The sequence below is a fragment of the Pinus tabuliformis genome, chromosome J (genome assembly GCF_031772625.1).
Source record: "Pinus tabuliformis cultivar Carrire ecotype Pingquan chromosome J, CPIR1, whole genome shotgun sequence".
NCBI classification, from domain to species: Eukaryota; Viridiplantae; Streptophyta; class Pinopsida; order Pinales; family Pinaceae; genus Pinus; species Pinus tabuliformis.
The window spans coordinates 301,253,802-301,274,847 of NC_142295.1; the positions used below are offsets into that span (position 1 = coordinate 301,253,802).

At 39.2% G+C, this 21,046-nt stretch overlaps 2 protein-coding genes across 2 annotated transcripts in view; both read left to right on the forward strand.

The window, feature by feature from the left end:
* LOC149226946 (uncharacterized) overlaps window positions 1–21,046 on the forward strand; it is an 85,895-nt gene that overhangs the window by 34,017 nt on the left and 30,832 nt on the right. The gene's annotated exons all lie outside the window — the stretch shown is intronic.
* On the forward strand, window positions 7,815–9,313 carry LOC149226947 (uncharacterized). The gene is made up of 2 exons (XM_089376850.1): window positions 7,815–9,011; window positions 9,136–9,313. The coding sequence occupies exon 1, from the start codon at window positions 7,815–7,817 to the stop codon at window positions 8,790–8,792; it is 978 nt and encodes a 325-aa protein (XP_089232976.1). The 3' UTR covers window positions 8,793–9,011; window positions 9,136–9,313.

Below are 21,046 nucleotides of genomic sequence, written 5' to 3' on the forward strand. Positions count from 1 at the left end.
GATTATTATAGTGTTCTTGATCAAACAATTATCAAAACATAAACAATAATGAGACAAGAGACACAAAATATAGGCTATCAGTGAAGGCCAAAACCACTCCCACTTTAGAGGAAAACCCAAACAAATTCTTCTTCTTATAGATACTTCAATTGACTAATACTAAGACCAAGACCCTTGATCTATTTACCACTCCAAGACAAAGCCACAAGACCTCTTAGTTTAATTCCTTTCTTCAATGGTCAAACTACTTGCTTCTCCTTCCTTCTTTGCTATCTTTCATACCTCAGCTTCTTAGATTAGACCTGCTACCTTCAGTAGCCCTAATTGCAACATGTGAAATGTATGATGTACCTTGTTATCACTTTGCTTGGAGGGGAGACTTCCTTACATACTTCGGCTTGATGTATCCAATGAATCTTCCCTTAATTCGGCTTCTCGACATCTTTTGCAACAAATCCTGCCTTCCTTCCTCGCACAAGTGACAAGAGACAACCCTAAAACAAATCTGGAATAGTTCGGAATCTTCCCTTCTTCTTCGTTAGTGAGGAGGCTTCCTTCTTGGGTTTCTCGCACTTCTTTTTTTATTGTAGACCTTGAGCGAAAATCATTCTCTGAACTTCTGCCTTCAAATGAAATCCGAGCTGCCCTATTTATAGTCGTTGGAGCCTGTAATAAGCCGACTTGAAGAGGGTGAGCCGACATGACTCTTTGGTGAAGATGTTATTATTTTTCTTGAAGCCGACTTGAAGGAGAGGTCTTGTGCTTGTCTTGGAGGGCTTTCATACTTAATTTAATGACTCATACAAAATGTAACATGCCCAAGAAGGGTCCTTTTTTTTGTTCTTATTTTATTGTATTTTTTGGTAAGTAAGCACCCACGGGGGATTTGAACCAGTGATTTATCGCAAGGAATGCCTTAACAGTGCATCCATTCGCCATCAATCCAAAGCCCCGTGGGCAAGAAGGGTCCTTCATACATGACATTGACTCAATTTGACTTTTATTACTAGATGACAAAACCTAAAGGCTCACAATGGGAGCCATTACCAAAAATAAAATTCCTTGCTCATGAAACGCATGAGACAAGCATTACAATAATACTTTAATTTTTCTTCTTTTCTTCAATTACATAAAATCACAATTACACGTCATTATGAAGACCGAACCTAGTTACACTTTTCAACAAACTCTTCCCCCTGTCTGAGCTCACAGGTTGAGGAATTGAGATGTAGGGCTCTCGGGGTTGAGGGATCTCTAGACAATAGGGTATCACCCCTATCTGTTACCCATAGGGTGGAAGATGTTGCTCCCCTATCTTGGTCTATGCAGAGTATACCCCAGTTGGCATCATAACCACAAGCTAGGCTTGTTGGGATTATCGCTCCCTGTCTGGCCAACGGGTTGAGAGAGCTTGGAGGTGTGTGACCCAAGTTGATTATGATGCAGGTGTTCTACCACATGACTCTTGAGGGTCATTGTTGGGAAGATCAATGGGCAATAAGATGGATGAGATATTATTGATCGACATAGGGTGGAATATGTTTGCTCCCCTATATGATGACTCTTATTGCTTGACATAGGGTGGAAGATGTTTGCTCCCCTATGAGATGACATGAGGTGAGAGTGTCCCATAGGACCTTCCTCATTGTCATTGGATTTTGGGTTGAGACTGAGCTCCTCGATGTGGTTTCAGGTTGAGATGTGCTCCCTAATGTTAAGCTCTTTGATGTTTCCTGGGTTGTAGCATTGAGCTCCCCGCTGGCAGATGATTCCGGGTGGTAGCAGTGGCTCCCCGATGAATAGAGGGTGGTAGCTTGGACTCCCCTCCGATGTCAAATTCTTCTTCTAGATTCGAGAATGTTCAACATATGAGCAAAGGCAAACAAGAGATAAGCAGGGATAAGTCAAGAGAGCAGTGTCGACATTTGATGATGAGATACTTGAGATAGGATATGATTTGATGACAGGATACTTGCAATGATTACATGATGCAGTTGGAATTTCTCCCTAGCTGAGAGGGAGTGTTAATTTGGCAACTCAGTGACAAATTCCAATCATGGGACTAGATTCCTCTTTTCGAGAGGACCAATTTTGACTTTTGAAGCACTTGATTTGGACAAGGGAAAGTGTATTTTTGAATTGAAGCCCACATGTGCACAAAAGGACAGGTCGGCCCAAAAGAGAAATTGGACACCCTCGGATGGCTATAAATACAAGTCAAGTGACCCTCATTTGGACATCATCATGATCATTCTTCTTTCTTTGGTTTGGCTTGCACAGGTCTGAGGTTGTTTGTGGAGATTGGTTCATATAGGTTCGAAATTACAGGGTCTGAAGCTCGCACGTGAGATCTAGGGTTTTGGTTTCCAACCGCAGGGATGACACAAGCATTTTTTGGTTGCAACTGCAGGCACGCAGGCTCATGAGTGCGGTAGGAGGGTTTTAGTCACATGCACGTACATTCTCTACGTGCGGTTTGAAACTAGGGTTTAATTTTTCAGTTGATCACATAATTTGGCAGTTGACTGCAAACAAAGATAGTTGACTAGAGGCTCCTGAATCAAGGTTTTGATTATTAGCATTGTTGGGTTCATCTCTTGGATGTTGTTTAGTTGATTTTGCTGGATAGTTTTGTGGTTGAAGACATGGATAATTGTACTCTTTGTTGAACATTTTATGACAATCTAATAAGAAGAATTTGAAAGGGTTTTCCCCCTTGTGGGGTTTTTCCCTGGTCTCCGACCAATCCTAGTGTCTCTATGTGTGAATGTTTTTCTTCTATTGTTGCTTTATGTTCCGCTACATCCTATATAATTGCATATGTTGTTGAATAATGTTGTAAAACTAAATAATGTTATGATGTTGTGGGGTGAATTTGATATGTAAATGAAGAAATGCAATTATCTAAAGTAAAAAACAATATAGCCCTAAGAAAAATTAACAAAAATGCTTTGGGTAAATACACAAATGGTTGGAATGACTATGGGCTATCCATTTTATCTGCTGGACAAATGTAAAATTCAAGCCATTGATAAATGTTCTTGGTGTGTCCGTTACTAGTGCAGTCTTCCTTTCATCACATGATTACTCAGAAAAGTTCAAGACCACCATCAACATTGCACAACCATTAATTCAAACAAGTATTGGGCCATACAATGTCATCCATGTCATCACTGATAATGCTTCTAATTGTAAGGCAGTGGGAGCAATAATTGAGGATAAATACCTCAACATATTTTGGGTTGGGTGTTTGGTTCACACAATGAACCTTTTGATGCAGGACATTATTAAGATCAATGAACCTCAATACAGATGGATTGGTGAATTGCACAAGAGAGGCAAGATAATGATAAAATTTATTACCAATCATAGCAATACTTATGGGCTTTTCCGCAGTCTCTCAAGGTTGGAGCTACTGAAGCTTGGGAAGACTAGATTTGCTAGTTATTACATCACCTTCAGGTGCCTTTTGAAGGTAATAGAGTGATTGGCTTGTGTGCCTTTTGAAGGTAAGAGAGTGATTGGATAGCATGGTATCAATTCCACATTGGCAAGTATTAAAGGACAGGGCTTCAACCGCAACTAATAGGGAAGCTTTTAAAGAGGTGGAGGAGACCGCTCTTGATGGTCTTTTTTGGGCACGTGTGAGGGGTGTTTTGCAATACACCAAGCCCATTTATAACATGATTCATTTTGCAGATACAAATGCGCAATGTTTGGGGAGGTGTTTGAGCAAATGGATAACATGTTGGGGCAAATAAAATATACCGTTCAACCAAAAGATCCCAACTTGTATGATCATATTTACAAATATGTGTGTGCATAGTGGGATAACTTAACGTTCCACTACATGCCTTGGCATATATCCTTATGCCAAAATACTACTCTCCATCTTGGTTAGGACCAAACCCCATACAGATCGAGAGGTACAAGTTGGGTATATGGTAACATTAGGCAAGTTGGTCCTTGACAAGGAGGAGTGTGCTAGATTGCGTGAAGAATTAGGCAAATACTTTAGTCAAACTGGAGTGTTTGGTTCGCATGCAATTGAAGATAGGGACAGAGTGGATGTTGTCACAAGGTGGAACATGTATGGCTGCGACGGACCTTTGGCAAAATTGGCAATAAAAATGCTTTCACAGGTTGTTAATACTTCTTTTGCAGATGGGTGTTGGAGCACCTATAGCTTCATCCATAATGTGAGAAGAAACTGCCTCAATGAAAACAGGGCAGAAAGCTTGGTTTTTGTGCACTTCAATTTGAGGTTGTTGACAAATTATTGTGAGTGGGCTTGTGCTGATACATCATATATGACTTGGGACAACAACCCAGAGGAAGATAATTTGGAGGATGGAGCTATACTTTAGAAGAAATGGAGGCAAATTTTTTGAAAGATGATGATTAAGCAGCAATAGCAACAACAACAACCATGCCGCCCCCATCATCTAGTAGTAGTGCTCGAGTTCCACAATCTTTGCTGCCACCTCCATTTGCAGCCTCACGTGGAAGTAATGTGCCATTTGGTTTTGGACATGGTCGTCTGACTATGCGGGAGGAGACTCCCAATAGACCACGAGAAAAGAAATTAAAAATTTCTCGTGGCAAGAGCTAGAGGAACTAGTAGAATAATAGATTTACTTGACTTTTCTAGTTTCTTGTAGTTTTTATAACTGTTCACTCATTCATACTTATTATGATATTTTTTGTAAGCAATATATGACAATTTAAGTTTGAAGTTTGAAGTTGGCAATTATAACTCATTGGTAATGAATTATGAATATGATGCTTCGTGAAAGTTGAAACATTTCATTTCATGTTTGATATTCTTTGTTATAGTTTGGTGATGGTAATGGTTACAAGTACAACTTTAGTGATGACAAATGTTATATATTGAATTTTGAAAGCTTGAAACTTTAAGATTGGTGAATCATGAGACTCGATATATGTTGTAACATGTAATTTGTGGACATGTGGTTGATGAAGATTATAACTACTAGATGATTGATGTTATATGGTTTAATCCAAATCTAATTCATCATTCTACAAGCTTTTGTTGACATATATGCATCAAAATATATATTATATAAAAATTTGCTCTCGACTCTTAAGCTTTTGAAAATATTACTCCTCGCTTGCTTCCTGCTTCCCCTCCTGCTCCCAAGCAGCCCTGATATGGCTAGTAGGACATGTTAAAAATTGAGCTGCAAGGAAAGAAAAGGGATTCCATTCCTATTGTAACGATTTATTGTTCCATGGTTGAGCACATCAATGGAGTGGGATATTTAGGGAAAGAAATTAGAAGAAATCCCCGTGACAGTGATTCAAAATTTCAAATGCCACAATGTCTATTGTAACTCCATAGTGAGGTCACATTCTTTTTATCTTGCATTATATATCTGAGAAGAAAAGAGGAAGCATAATTCTCATTTTCTTGCTAGGTTTTCCCACACCCTAGGGTTCCTCTTGTGTTTATTGTGTGCATATTTTTTCTACTGTAGTTCTTCTTATATATTTTAGTTTGTTTCAATATTTTGAGCACTATGCTTCTAATATTACCTTTTAATCATAAGCAACCATTGCATAATAGAGACTAATGTATTGCTATCAGAGAAGTGTTCTTTGGGGTTTCTATGGACTAATGTGGTACTGTAGCTGATGCTTACAATACTTCTCCTATCCTTGTAGGATTAGTGACATACTTGTGATAAATAGTAACTTGGATCTATTGAGAAATATAGCTTGGACAAGAACTTCTGCTTAGGTCAAGTATGAATTTTCTGGAAGTAGTTTGAGATATTTTGAAAAGTAACTTTATTTTGTAATCAAATTAGGAAAAAGTGAAAAGTTTTATATTTAATTGTCGAATAAACTGTATTTCATACATTAATGACTTAGACTAGGATTAATCTCAACCATAGAACTCACTGAGAGATTAGGGTTTTGGTAGATTAAGGTATCAACTAATATTATAAAGGCTGTTAGGATATTCCGACACATAGGATATAGTTAAGTTCAACTTGGTCTAGTATAGAGTTAGGTTAGAGTTAGGTAAAGTGTGTTTCTTTACCGTTGTACATTTTGTAACTTACAATCCGACGGTCACGATATGTAGTGATCCGACGGTTCACTCTCACCTCGGTATTACCGACACTTGATCCGTGGCTTGACACCCGATTGGTCCATGAGTTCTATTTAAAGCGCATGGAGGGTCATTGTTCAGGTAATCCGTGCATGAGAGAAGCTTATGTAAATTTTCATTCTTTGATTAATAAATTGCCTGTAGTACCCACGTTGGGACAGGCCGTGGACTGTTTCCCTCCTTGCACTCTGAGGGTTTTAACCAGTGTTGTTAAAATCGCGATAAAATCGTGATTTTATCGGAAAATCGCGATTTTTTTGCAAATCCGATTTTATCGCGATTTTTATCGATAAAAATCGGCACTTTTTTTTATAGGCGATTTTTTCGCGAGTTTTTAAAAAAATCGCGATTTTTTCGAAAAAATCGCGATTTTTCGGTAAAAATCGCCAGAGGCGCGGGCAGCGGGCGTTTTATATGGAAAATCGATTTTTATTTTATTTCATTGAGCAGTCCGCGCGGAGGAGGAGGAGAAGAAGTGAGGGAGAGGGTTGCCGTCGGATTTGGGAGCGAATCCAAGCGATTTTAGGAGGAATCCAAGCCAAGATCACCAATTTGTCCATAAACCAGGTATGTAGATTAATTTTTTTTTGTTTTGCTTCTATAAAAACTTTGTTTTTCATTGTTTTTAAAGAATTTTTGGAAATTTTTCATTGATTTGGGATGGGTTATTTGTTATGACTATGAGAACCAATTTTTTATTTTTATTTTCTCATTTTCTTTAAACATTGTTTATTTTTTTTGAATTTTCATTGTTTTTTTGCATTTGCCATTGGCATTTGGTTGGGTAACTTGGGTTTAGAAATTGGGATTTTGGAAATAATTAACTTGTAATTTTGCAAATGCTAAATTGTAATTTGTATTATGTAATCCTAAATTCCTATTTCCTAATCCTTATTTTTAATTTTTTCCATAGGTTTGCAAATTCAAAATTCAAAAACAAACATGCCAAGGAAATTGGATCCTTTCTGGGAATATGGTGACCCTAAAACTCCGAATGATAGACAAAACTTGTATTGCAAGTTGTGTGGAAAGGAGATATTCGGGGGGGTGTACAGGTTGAAGTTCCACCTTGCACAAATCCCTGGACGTGATGTGGTGCCCTGTCCTAATACAAATGCTGAAATTATCCGAAAAGCCATGAGAGCATTGGGAGAATTAGAGCACTCTAAAGAGGCCAAAGAAGAACTCAAAAGGCAACTAAAAAGGTCAGCTGAAGGAAGTGGGCCAAGTGGCACTGGTTCTACTGCAGCGTCAGTCAATCCGGTAGCTGCATCATCATTTTTTGTTCCTCGAACTACACCTGGTGCACAACCAACTATCGGTTCAATGATGAAAAGAACTGAAAAAGAACAAGCTGACAAGTTGATGACAAAATTTCTCCTCTGGAGTGATATTCCTTTCAGCATTGTAAGGAATAATCCATTTTTCCAACCTACTGTTGATGCTATTGCCAGTGTTGGCTCGGGGTACAAAATCCCTTCTCTTCATGATTTCAGAGGCCGGCTTCTTCAAGATGAAAAGCGTGACTGCACCCAAAGATTGGAGGATTTTAGGGAATCCTGGGCACAAACAGGATGCACTGTTATGTCAGATGGTTGGACTGACCAAAAGGGGAGAACCCTTATAAACTTCTTGGTTAGTTGTCCCAGGGGGACTATGTTTATCAAATCTATTGATGCAACTCATCAAATCTATTGATGCAACTCATCAAATCAAAGATGCAAAAAATTTATGTGATTTGCTGGATGTGTTTATTTTGGAGGTGGGTGCAGAAAATGTTGTCCAAGTCATAACGGACAACGCTGCAAATTATGTTGCTGCTGGTAGAATGCTTATGGACAGGCATCCTACTTTATTTTGGACACCTTGTGCTGCCCATTGTATTGATTTGATGTTAGAGGACATAGGGAAAATTCCCTTTGTCAAAGAGGCTGTTGACTCATCAAAAACCATCACAAAATTTATTTACAATCACACATCTGTGCTTAGCTTGATGAGAAAATGCACCAACAACAAAGAGTTGGTGCGCCCCGCCATTACACGGTTTGCGACGAGTTTCATATCTCTTCAATCCCTCTTGAAATCTATGTGGGATTTGAAGAGAATGTTTGTTTCAGAGGAGTGGCGTTCTTCGCCAATGAGCCGCAAACCAGAAGGAGAGGCCGTCTGCAGACTTGTTTCATACCAAGAAGACTTCTGGGCGGGAGTGCAGGAGGTGTGCGCTGTCACTGAACCTTTGGTAAAGGTTCTTCGGTTGGTAGATGGTGAGAAGCCCACAATGGGCTATTTGTATGAAGCCATGGACAGGGCCAAAGAAGCCATTCGGTCCTACTATGATGACAAGGGAGATGATGGGTTCCAGAGACAACTCCTTCTATGGAACGTCATTGATGAGCGATGGAACAAAACACTCCATCGTCCCATTCATGCTGCTGGGCTTTTCCTGAACCCTGCATTTTCTTATGCATGTGGGTTTGATTTTGATGCTGAGATCATGGATGGATTATTAACCTGTGTCCAGAAGATGGTGAGAACTCCAGAACAACGTATGGAGATCTCTAAACAAATTGAGACGTATAAGATGTCAGGTGGCACATTTGGCTTTGATATGGCTATCTTTGATAGGACGGCCAAAATGCCAGGTATTTTTTAGTTTGTAACTTTGTTTCAAATTTCATTGTCTCTTCAAATTCCATTTTTTTCTTATGTTTATTTGTAATTTTGTTGTAGCCGCATGGTGGAAGATGTATGGTGGCAGAGTACCCCTTTTGCAAAAGCTTGCCATACGCATCCTCAGCCAAACATGCAGCTCCTCGGGATGTGAGCGCAATTGGAGTGTATTTGAAAAAATACACAACAAGAAGCGCAATAGGTTAACAACTTAACACTTAAACATTTAAAATATTGCAAATTTCCAAATAAATTTTTGAATTCATTAAACAATATATTTTTTTATAATATTAATTATTAATTATTATTTCATGAACTTTGTACAGGTTGGAGTCCCGTAGACTTAATGACATGGTCTATGTCTACTACAATCTTCGATTGTGGGTGAGGCAACTAGACAAGACACCTGATATGGAAGCCATCTCATTGGATGAGATTGACACCACTGCTGAATGGAGGGTTGAGACCGAGAGGCCTCTCATGGATCCCACTGAGGATTGGTTAGTGCAGGATGAGGGGGAGGAGGAGGGGGGGGGAGGAGGAGGAGGAGGAGCAGGAGCAGGAGCAGGAGGAGGAGGAGGAGGAGTTGGAGGAGCAGGAGGAGGAGGTGACACAGCTTACCCGGGCTACCACTAGAGGACGTGGTCTCTGTCTACCTACAGTAGCTGCTACTTCTACAGCTACTTCTTCAGCTTCTAGAGCACGTCAGACTCCACTGCCATTTCCACCACCACAGGCACCAGCATCTTCATCTAGGGGGAAAGGGAAAGCAGTGACATTTTCTCGCAAGAGGGGCAGAGGAAATCAATAGGATTAGAGTCTTAGACTTTCATTTTATTGTATATGACATTATGACATGATGAGATACATTATCATATTTTTTGTTGATATTTTGAGGCTGAGTTGGGACTCAGGACTTACTATTCAGGACATGATTCAATGTTATGTGTGATTTTAGCGCTAGAAATGATATTAAACATCTTATATATTAGTTTTTTTATCATATTTATGTGTCAATGTATTTATTTTATGTTGTAGATGGTTTAGATATTAAAAAAATTGAAAAAAAATGAAAAAAAATGAATATTTTTGTGCCAAACGATTTTTTCCCGATTTTTTCCCGATTTTAACGATTTTTCCGATTTTTTCCCGGCGCCGATTAAATCCCGATCGCGCTTTTAACAACATTGGTTTTAACCACGTCAAAAATACTGGTGTATTGATTTGAGATCTGGTTGTGAGCGGTGTCCTTTTGGTATTCTTTCTGTGGAACTTACCCTGTAAATTCCTACATGGTATCAGAGCTATTTGAGGGCCGCGTCCGTTGGTGATCCAAATCTGAAGCCGGTAGAACTGCATGCGGTTGTCGTTTCCTAGATCTGCTGTTTCTGACTGCTTTCGGGCCGAGAGGACTGCTCTGTTGCGTTCGGAGCATCTGTTCCAGTGAGGAACCCCTTTCGTTTCACGCGAAAAGGTTTCCGGTAGCCCTAGCTGCGTCATTTTTCAGATCGGGAGGTATACAGTGTTTCTTTTGCAGTTTACTGTTATTTTCTCTCTGCTTATTTCGGTCTCAGTTTATTTAGCCTTTTTTTTTAACCGGATCTATACCTTTCATTTCTGCGTATGCTCTTTGCCCTGCGACTCTGTGCGATCTGGGCAAATCAGAAACAGAAAGGAAGGATTTTTCTCATGCGTATGCTCTTTTCCCTGCACCTTAGTGTGATCTCGGAAAATCAGAAACATTGAAAAAAATATTTAGTTTTTCGGCTAAAGCTAACTTTGAGATTTTTTTTTAAAAATTTCTAGTTTTTTGGCTAAAGCTAACTTCGAGCCGCAAGGTTCGTTTTTCTTTGCATATTCGTGTTGGGTTTTGTGTTTTGTGTTTTGTAGGGAAAAAGAGCTTTCTCAAGGCAAGCAAGCAAACCAAGGCCCCCCCCCCCCTCTCTCTCTCTCTCTCAAATTTTTTGTATAGATCAATTGGTTCAAAGCTATTTTAAGAGAGTAGAGGTCTTGGGTTCAAGTCTCCATTTTGTGGGGGCGGATTTTTTCATTCCCGCACATTCGCGCACTTTGCCGGCAACGTCAACAATTTTTTTTCAAAAAGCCATAACTTCTTCATCCGGAAGCCTTTTTCAGAGCCGTTTTTTTTAAAACCGCCTATTTTTTCGAGATCTATCCGTTGGAACACTTACTTTCAGCATCTTCAGCTTCAGTTTTTTTTAAAATGGAAAGTCCATGCCAAGTCATTCTTGACAGCACTAACTACTTCCAATGGGTAGCCTACATGGAAGATTTACTTAGAAGTAAAGGTCTCTTCAGAATAGCCACAAACCAAGAGAAGAAACCAAAAGATGAAGACAAGGCGGCAAAATGGGAAAATAGACAAGATCAAGCACGTGGTTTGATAGGGATGTCTATTTCTCCTGATCTTAGATTCCACATTGCAGAACTTGAGACTCCTCATGAAGCATTAGAAAAACTTGCTAAAGTTTTTGGGATTAAAAATGAAATTAGAGCCCATCAACTTGAAAATGAGCTGCTTACTTTGGATCCTAATAATTTTTCTTGCATTGAAGATTTCTTGTCCAAATTCAAGACCCTTAGATATCTCTTGGAAGGTGTTAAAGTTAAGAAAGAAGATGGTAACCTTATTTATTCCATCCTTACTAAGTTGGGACCAGCCTACTCTGTATTTGTTTCCACTTTCCATTCTACAAGGGAAGCTTTCATTTGTCAAGGACAAGACTACAAGGCCCCTTCCTTTGACTCCTTTTGTGATTCCTTAATAAGAGAACAAGAAAAACTCTTACACCTTGGTCTTCTTAATCTTGGAAACTCTTCCACGAAAGCGTTAGCCGCCCAGCAGCAACCAAATTCAAAGAATCCTAAGAAGTCATATCCTCAAAAGAATGGTCCTAAACCATCTCAGCCTCAAAATGAAAGATCATTTCAGCAAAATGATAAGACCAATAAAAACAAATGGAAGAAGACTGATAGACATTGTAACTTTTGTAATCGAGATGGCCACTTAGAATCTAAATGCTTTAAGAAGATGGAAGCCTTGGAAGCCGCAATGAAGAAACATAACATCCATGTGGAGCCTACTTCAACTTCAACTTCCGGAATGGCACTTTCTGCATGTCATTGTCAATCATCTCAGTCTGGTTATGCATTAAATGTATCTTCTTCTTCTTCTCATTCTCATGAGTGGCTCATTGATTCTGGAGCCTCTTGTCACATGGCCAAAAACCAAGCCATGTTTTCTTCTTTAAATGATTGTAACACCAAAAATATATATATTGGTGATGATAGATCTCTTAATGTTGTAGGGACTGGAACTGTTCATCTAGACAATGGTCAGTTTAATGATGTATTATGGGTTCCAAGGTAAAATTGTTGAATTTTCACCTCATGATGTTGTAATCAAGGATCTAAAAGATCCTAAACAGATTCTAGCTACTGGTCTTGCTGATGATTCCAAAAGGTTGTATAAGTTTCACAACTTTGGGTCATCCAATCTTCCCTCAGTATTTGTTGCTCATAATGATGAAGTGAGCAAACTTTGGCATGAGCGATTTGGTCACTTAAACTATCGCTCCCTTCAGCATCTATGTAAAGAAAATATGGTGACAGGTCTTCCTATGGTATCTTGCAGAGATGGTGTTTGTTCCGGATGTGTACTCGGAAAACATCATCGGGACAGTTTTGACAAACGTGCCTCTTGGCACGCCTCAGCCCCTTTACAGCTTGTGCACAGTGATTTATGTGGTCCTCTTCCTGTTGCTTCATTCTCTGGCTGCAAGTACTTCTTAACTTTCATTGATGATTTCTCCAGACGCACTTGGGTATACTTCTTAAAACTCAAGAGCGAAGTATTTAACACTTTTTTGGCCTTCAAAGCCTTTGTTGAAAAACAATCTGGACATCAAATTCTTAAGCTAAGAACTGATAATGGTGGAGAATATGTTAAAAACACATTCATCAACTTTTGCACCGAAAATGGAATTCAAATGCAACATACTGTTCCATACACTCCACAACAAAATGGTGTAGCTGAAAGGAAAAATCGCACCTTAAAGGAAATGGCTAATTGTATGCTGCAATCTAAAGGACTCAGTCTTAGTTTTTGGGCCGAAGCAATTAATTGTGCAAATTATATAATCAATCGCACTCCTACTAAGGTTCTAGAGAATATCACTCCAGAAGAAGCTTGGAGTTCCATTAAACCAGATGTAAGTCACTTTCGTGTGTTTGGAAGTGAAGCATGGGCCCATATTCCAGATGAAAAGCATAAAGCTTTAGAACCTAAGAGTGAGAAATGTACTTTTGTTGGATATTCTGAAGATGTAAAAGGTTATAGACTTATTCCATTTAAGTCCAAAAATGTTATCATTAGAAGAGATGTAAAATTTGATGAAAATAAATCGGCCTGCGAGCCTAGTCCGGCGGATGTGCCACCTCTTCCTATCTCTTCTACTTTTGAAAACATTTCTTCTTCAGATGATGAAAGCGAGGATGATAATCCTCCCCCACCTTCTCAGGATCCTCAACTTCCAAGATGGGTCCGTGCTACTCGGGATGCAGCAGGTGATCCTACAGATCAGCGACGTACACGTTCTCAGTTTGAAAGAGCCTCTTCTTTACTGGCTCAAGCTCCAGTAAATCATGATCCTGACACTTTTGCAGAAGCTTCAGGCCATCCACATTGGGAAGCAGCTATGAATGAAGAATATCATTCATTGATGACAAATGATACATGGGATCTTGTTCCTCTACCAAAGGGACGCAAACTTGTTAGATGTAAATGGGTTTACAGAACCAAGTATGGACCAGATGGGAAAGTTGATAAACATAAAGCTCGTCTCGTTGCTAAGGGCTTTTCACAGGTTGAAGGCATTGACTACACTGAAACCTTCTCCCCTGTTGCCAAAATGAACTCTATCCGCCTTGTTCTTTCCCTTGCTGCCTCTTTAAAATGGGAAGTCCATCAGATGGATGTTAAATCTGCCTTCTTGCATGGGGACTTGCAGGAAGAAATCTATATGGAACAACCCATTGGCTTCATACAAACAGACTCCAGCCTTGTTTGTCGACTTAAGAAATCCCTTTATGGCCTCAAGCAAGCTCCTCGGGCTTGGTATGCCAAAATGGATAGCTTTCTTTTAGAATCTGGCTTTTCTAGGTGTCATTCTGACAATACTGTCTACACCAAGAAAGTGGGCAACTCTCTTATCATCCTTGTTCTTTATGTTGATGATCTTATTCTTACTGGTAGTGATCCCAACCTTATAAACCATGTGAAGTCCAGCCTTAAAAAGAAATTTGAAATGACAGACTTAGGACACTTACACTATTTTCTCGGTCTTCAAGTCTTGCAATCCCAGGAGGGTATTTTCCTTTCCCAGTCCAAGTATGCTTGTGATATTCTTCGTCATTTTCACATGGAAGACTGTAAGCCAGCCCCTTCTCCCTTTCAGTCTGGAGTCAAACTTTCAGTCTCTTGTACTTCTCCTGAAGTTGATGCTACCTTATACCGTCAACTTGTCGGAAAACTCTTGTATTTAACCCATACTCGTCCTGATCTTTCCTTTGCTGTTGGCCTTGTTGCTCGTTTTATGCAAAACCCTCGTGAAAGTCATTGGAAAGCAGCTAAAAGAATACTTCGTTATGTTCGAGGTACAGTACAGTTTGGGATTCATTACAGTGCCAAAGCAGCTCCTCTGTTAGTTGGTTTCACTGATTCTGATTGGGCTGGTGACCATGATGATCGGAAGTCTACTGCCGGTTATGTCTTCACTCTTGGTTCAGGACCTATTACATGGGCTTGTAAGAAACAGGCTGCCATTTCTCTTTCGTCAGCAGAAGCAGAGTATCGTGGTGCCGTGGAAGCTAGTAAGGAAGCCTTGTGGCTTCGTCAGATCCTATCAGAGTTTGGCTTTGAGCAGCAGCATCCAACCACACTTTGGTGTGATAATCAAAGTGCCATTCAGCTATGCAAAGATCCAGTCCAGCATCAGCGCAGCAAACACATTGAACTACACATGCACTTCATCAGAAAGCTCATTCATGACCATGTTCTTGAAGTGCAATATTGTCCAACAGATGATCAGGTTGCAGACATCTTCACAAAGGCTCTCACAGAGGCGAAGTTCACTAAACTTCGATATATGCTTGGAGTTCAGGAAGTTGTCACTAAGGGGGGATAGGCTCTAGTGCCTCCTTCCTTCTCCTATTGTGTCATATTTGTAAATCCTTCAATCCTATCCCAAGTTGTTCTTAAGGGGGGATGTTAGGATATTCCGACACATAGGATATAGTTAAGTTCAACTTGGTCTAGTATAGAGTTAGGTTAGATTTAGGTAAAGTGTGTTTCTTTACCGTTGTACATTTTGTAACTTACAATCCGACGGTCACGATATGTAGTGATCCGACGGTTCACTCTCACCTCGGTATTACCGACACTTGATCCGTGGCTTGACACCCGATTGGTCCATGAGTTCTATTTAAAGCGCATGGAGGGTCATTGTTCGGGTAATCCGTGCATGAGAGAAGCTTATGTAAATTTTCATTCTTTGATTAATAAATTGCCTGTAGTACCCACGTTGGGACAGGCCGTGGACTGTTTCCCTCCTTGCACTCTGAGGGTTTTAACCACGTCAAAAATACTGGTGTATTGATTTGAGATCTGGTTGTGAGCGGTGTCCTTTTGGTATTCTTTCTGTGGAACTTACCCTGTAAATTCCTACAAAGGCGGGTCAGGTAGAGAGTTTAGACACAGTTTTTGTCAAAAAAGGAACCAGTTGAGTAGAATTGAAGAAAAAGGGAGGAGCTAGATTAACCATCCATGCTATAGTTGCACAACATATCAAAGCGGGTCAGGTAGAGAGTTTAGATGCAGCTTTTGTCGAAAAAGGACAACTAGTTGAGTAGAGTTGAAGAACAATAGAGGAGCTAGAGTAACCATCCATACTATAGTTGCACAACATATCCATGCAGTGATATGGAGACACATAGTAGATTCATACAATCATACAAAGTTGTACAATAGATCCATATAGTTATACAGATCAGTACAGTGGGCCATACAGTCTTATTTCAAGCTATATCTTCTTGGGTTTTCTACAGATCTGTGTCTAAGGTGATTTTGATAGCCGTGCAGTCTGCAGATGCTGTTTTTTGCAGCTTGTGGAGGTTTCCTTGTTCGCTTTGAATAGGGAATGAAAAGTAACTTTATTTTGTAATCAAATTAGGAAAAAGTGAAAAGTTTTATATTTAATTGTCGAATAAACTGTATTTCATACATTAATGACTTAGACTAGGATTAATCTCAACCATAGAACTCACTGAGAGATTAGGGTTTTGGTAGATTAAGGTATCAACTAATATTATAAAGGCGGGTCAGGTAGAGAGTTTAGACACAGTTTTTGTCAAAAAAGGAACCAGTTGAGTAGAATTGAAGAAAAAGGGAGGAGCTAGATTAACCATCCATGCTATAGTTGCACAACATATCAAAGCGGGTCAGGTGGAGAGTTTAGATGCAGCTTTTGTCGAAAAAGGACAACTAGTTGAGTAGAGTTGAAGAACAATAGAGGAGCTAGAGTAACCATCCATACTATAGTTGCACAACGTATCCATGCAGTGATATGGAGACACATAGTAGATTCATACAATCATACAAAGTTGTACAATAGATCCATATAGTTATACAGATCTGTACAGTGGGCCATACAGTCTTATTTCAAGCTATATCTTCTTGGGTTTTCTACAGATCTGTGTCTAAGGTGATTTTGATAGCCGTGCAGTCTGCAGATGCTGTTTTTCGCAGCTTGTGGAGGTTTCCTTGTTCGCTTTGAATAGGGAATGAAAAGCTGATCTTGATGGAGAAATTGCTTGTGTATGAATGAAATTGTTTTTTGCTTCCACTATTTATGTTTTTAGCTATTGTGTGATTGATGCTATGTTTTGAATTAGTTTCTGCATTAAATTAAATTCAGCAACAGTAAATTAATTATTTGGAATGGACCAACAGTTAGAGAGTTTCAATATTTCTTTCAAGGACTAATTTTCAGATTTGGGTGATTGTGCAGTAGATCTCAGAGATGGCCTTGTTACTGCACAGATTAGCAGTCTTTGAAAGGTTCGGCACGATGCTAGAGTGGCAGCACAGAGGACAAGTGACCACTGTCACTTTGGCACAAGTCCGCACTGTTTAGGCCAACCCCTGAAATGCCACAGGATGCTTTCCTATGCAATCAAAACACTCCGCCACAAGATGGTTTAGATGAGGCCTAGGAGTTGGTTTAGATTGCAAATCTGAAAATGATATTCTATGGCAATAAATTGCAGACCAACAATCAACACACTCAATAAAATGGTGAAATAAACCTTGTAAAAGTACCAAATTGAGCGTAAGACAACCCTTACCAATTAGGAGATGATTAGCCTTCATTATGCCCCAGATATATGGCTGTAAATAATACTTCTGCTTGTTTATCTAGACCTGTAAGTTTGATATTTTGCAAAAAAACAGAGGACCAGCAAGATAGGGCCCACTTTAGGGCCACCTAAGAGCCTAAAAATGTGCAAATAAAACTTGTCTATGGGTTGGAGGTGTTAGTACACTAAAATACCTTTCCAATGAGCATACAAGCACTTCAAAACACTAAGTCTTTCAAAAGATATTCAAATCTGAAAACCAACGCTCAGTTTTGGGGTTAAATCACTAGGGTAATAACCCTGATTTTATTCCTTGCTGATTTTTAACCCTAACAAGTTTGGGATGGACTTTATGTTTCAAATAATATTCAAATATTTTTTGGAAGCAAGAAAAATTGAAGAGGACGGGAAAAATATATTTTTGGAGGTCAATTCTTGAAAAGTGCCTGTTTTACCTTGTAACATGTGGCTGTAACTTGCTGTTATAATCCTTATCTGCACACAAAAGCCACTATACTTTTTGTGAGCCAATTGGACAAGTCTTTGTAGCGAAATCCAAGTGCCAAACTAGTTAAAAATTGGAAAATTAAGCAGACTAGCAATTTTTTTTTCTCTTTTTTGTTTTTGTTTTTGTTTTGAATATATATAAAACAAGGGAATTGAAAACATTTTTTATTTTTGAGAAATTTGTGATGAAATGAAAATGTGGCTTACCTTTTACTGTTGGAAACATTGAGGGGGGTGAATCAATATTTCTTAGCAATTAGTAATTTATTAATATTTCTCAAAACATTAATTAATCTTCAGAATCAATTCAAAATCATAAATGAGCAGCAGACACTAGACAAGAATTTTTAGGTGGAAAACCCCCTCTGGGACAAAAAACCACCGAATGCTTTTCTAATAATTTTGTGAGTACATAAAAAATGCTTCAGCTCCAACTGAAAGGGAAGCCCCAACTCCCTAAGCGTTCAATTTTCCAGCTCCAACTGGAAGGACGCTCCAATGCCCTAGTTTTATCAGTAGTCAATTGAAAGGATGCTGCAACACCCTACCGCCTTGAACTGTTTCCAGGCTCCAACCTGAAGGGGACTTCAACCACTTGCCTAGCACCACCCAACCACCCTGAAAATGATAATAAGTAAAATCAACTATTGTGGGCTCCCATACCAGGGACAATGACCCACTTACATCAACAAAAATATAATAATGAAATCCCAAATACAGATACCCTTACCACAAAACCCTGACAAATCACTTAATGATAGATTTAATTGATGACAAATAACTCTTTCTTCCAAGCTGCTGTTGTAATAATGATGAAATTTCTCTGCCCTCACTACTGTAGAGAATGATGAAATTGCTCTGCCCTTACTGCTGTAGACAATGATGAAACTGCTGTGCCCTTACTGCTCTGTACAGTGATTAGATGAGACCTTGCTGCTATTATGACCGGAAGAAACCCTTGATGAACCCTTTGTCAAGAATGCTTATGCCATAAGTGACCTCAACAACAACTCAAATTATCTCGCAAATGTTGTCACCATAATGGATTTGGTCTGTTTACTTAAGTTGGCTTCAATAGGTCAGATTGATTACAAATTTTGGTCTCAAATACATATAATGGAGTACTGCTTAACTTCTTAACATGCTTTCGTTCCTGCCTTCAAACAAGACTGTGATTATAAAACATCAGGAATAAACCATTCCTTTGAGCACTGTAAGATCCTCCAAGAATAAGACATTGTCACTGAATGATTGGAGCTTTAGGTATATGTCTTTATTTGCATCAATTCTCTCAAGTTAGAGGTCGGCCTTTTGTAGAGCTGTAGATGATGGTTTATTTATTTATAAGATCCAATTCTTCAGTGAATGATGCAACAAATAGGTTTTCCATTAGGGCTTGGAATTTGAACCTAAAAACTTTAGGATCGTCTCTTATACTCAGAATGCCACACTCCAGTTTGCAAGGATGGAGATATTTGACTAGGCCGCAGACTTCTTACTAGTTATACCACTTATTCTTCTTCAAGATTAGGTTGTAAACGACAGGCCTGATTGCAGGTGCATGAGTATATATATTCATGTCTATCCTTAAGGGTGAAGGAGATCTGCAAACATTAGTTCAGTGCCTTCAAATGATGCCCTTCAATTGTGCTCAACTCGCTGGTATTGAAGGGCACTTTGACCGCAGACAAGGAGCTTTGGACTGTAGGTCTTAAAGGAAATATGGTGCAGATAGATATGAAAAATTCTGCTCAGAATAGAGCCATGCAACTCAGAGCTCCATGTAATACTTAATGCAATAAGTCCACATACTTCAAGCCCAAGGATCCAGACATAAACAATCCGTCTTGCTGACTTGTAATGAAGAGATTTGACTCAGAATGTTTTTCCCTAGAGGGTCGAAGATATGTGCTGCTCCTTCACTTGCAAAAGAAATTGCCCAGTGAATCCCAAAACCCAAAAATAAATTCAAGAAAGACGCCACGAAACCCTCCCACTGAACTGATCCTTCTCAAACCCTCTCTTCTGATTTCTTCGCTGTCTGCACAGGGGTCGAATTTCAAAGCAAGAGATCTCAGGAGATATTCATTAAATTTGTTTCCTTTGGAGAGAGATCTCAACCCTTTTTATAGATTATGGAGGGGCTTCTATAAGGTAACTGAATTAGACTTTGAAGGAGGATTTTGAATCATGAAATTCAAATTGTGGAGGGATATTAGGAGGGTAATCATCTTTGAAGTTAAATGTTATTTCAATTTGAGGCCCAAGGATGAGGCCGCTACCCTTTTGGAGAGAGGCTTGAATAAAAAAAACTTAAGTCAAAACCCCATGATGCCCTAGGTCAGATTTTAAGATGTCTTCAACAAGATATTATAGTAAGGCTTCTTTTTGACTCCATGATATTGACCAAATAATAAGATGCCACAACATTAACCTTTTTGGGGTTTTTTCCTACACATTGTGCCCTTTTTCTTCAAATTGGCATAACTTACAAACCTTGAGGCCACTTGTGGCGTGCCACATACCACTGGAAACTGCTTGACGAGGAGAGTCCAACAAGGATGGTCCGGACTCGAACAATCATGAATTTTCATGTCATTTTGGTCGACAAAAGGTGAGGCATCACTGGTGCTACTTGGGTTGACATCAATGACAACCAACCACACTAATTAACTCTGTGTAGAATTGCCATCACAACCCTGCCTAAATTTTCCCTTGATTATTTATGTGGACAAAATGTGAATTTGGAGTGCATGCACTAGTCGCCCCAACTCTTATCTAAGATTTTCTTCTGGTGACAAAATCCAACTAGGACTGGCTCCTATAATGGAGCACCTTTGGCCAATGGATCGACTATGAGACTAGAGAGATTTGGTGTTGAAATTTGATGACTAAAAAAAAAGTTTCATGCAATCCCAATCCTGTTTTAATTTCACCTTATCACTCCCATTCAATTAAATGCACTTTCCCATAAACATACATTCCACATATAGAATTCTAGAAATCAAATTTTCAGATTAAAACACATGAGACTGTAAACACATGCTGAAAATAAATATGGACATAACCAAACCAACAACACACATAAAAATACACAGATTTTTGGTCAACATAGACCCAGGCAAAACCCCTTCAATCTTCTCCGGGGAAAACTTGTTACAGAGCTCTTCAAATTTATTTATCTTTCAAGTTTAGGAAAAATACATTTGCAGACAAAACAAAACAGCAAAATACGACTTATCTCTTCAGGCCAAAACTCCTTGAAAATCGTGCCCACTTTCCCTCTATTTTTGT

Excerpts from the sequence above, each read along its gene's own strand:
- LOC149226947 (XM_089376850.1), top strand. The coding sequence starts at position 7,815 with ATGCAACTCATCAAATCTATTGATGCAACTCATCAAATCAAAGATGCA.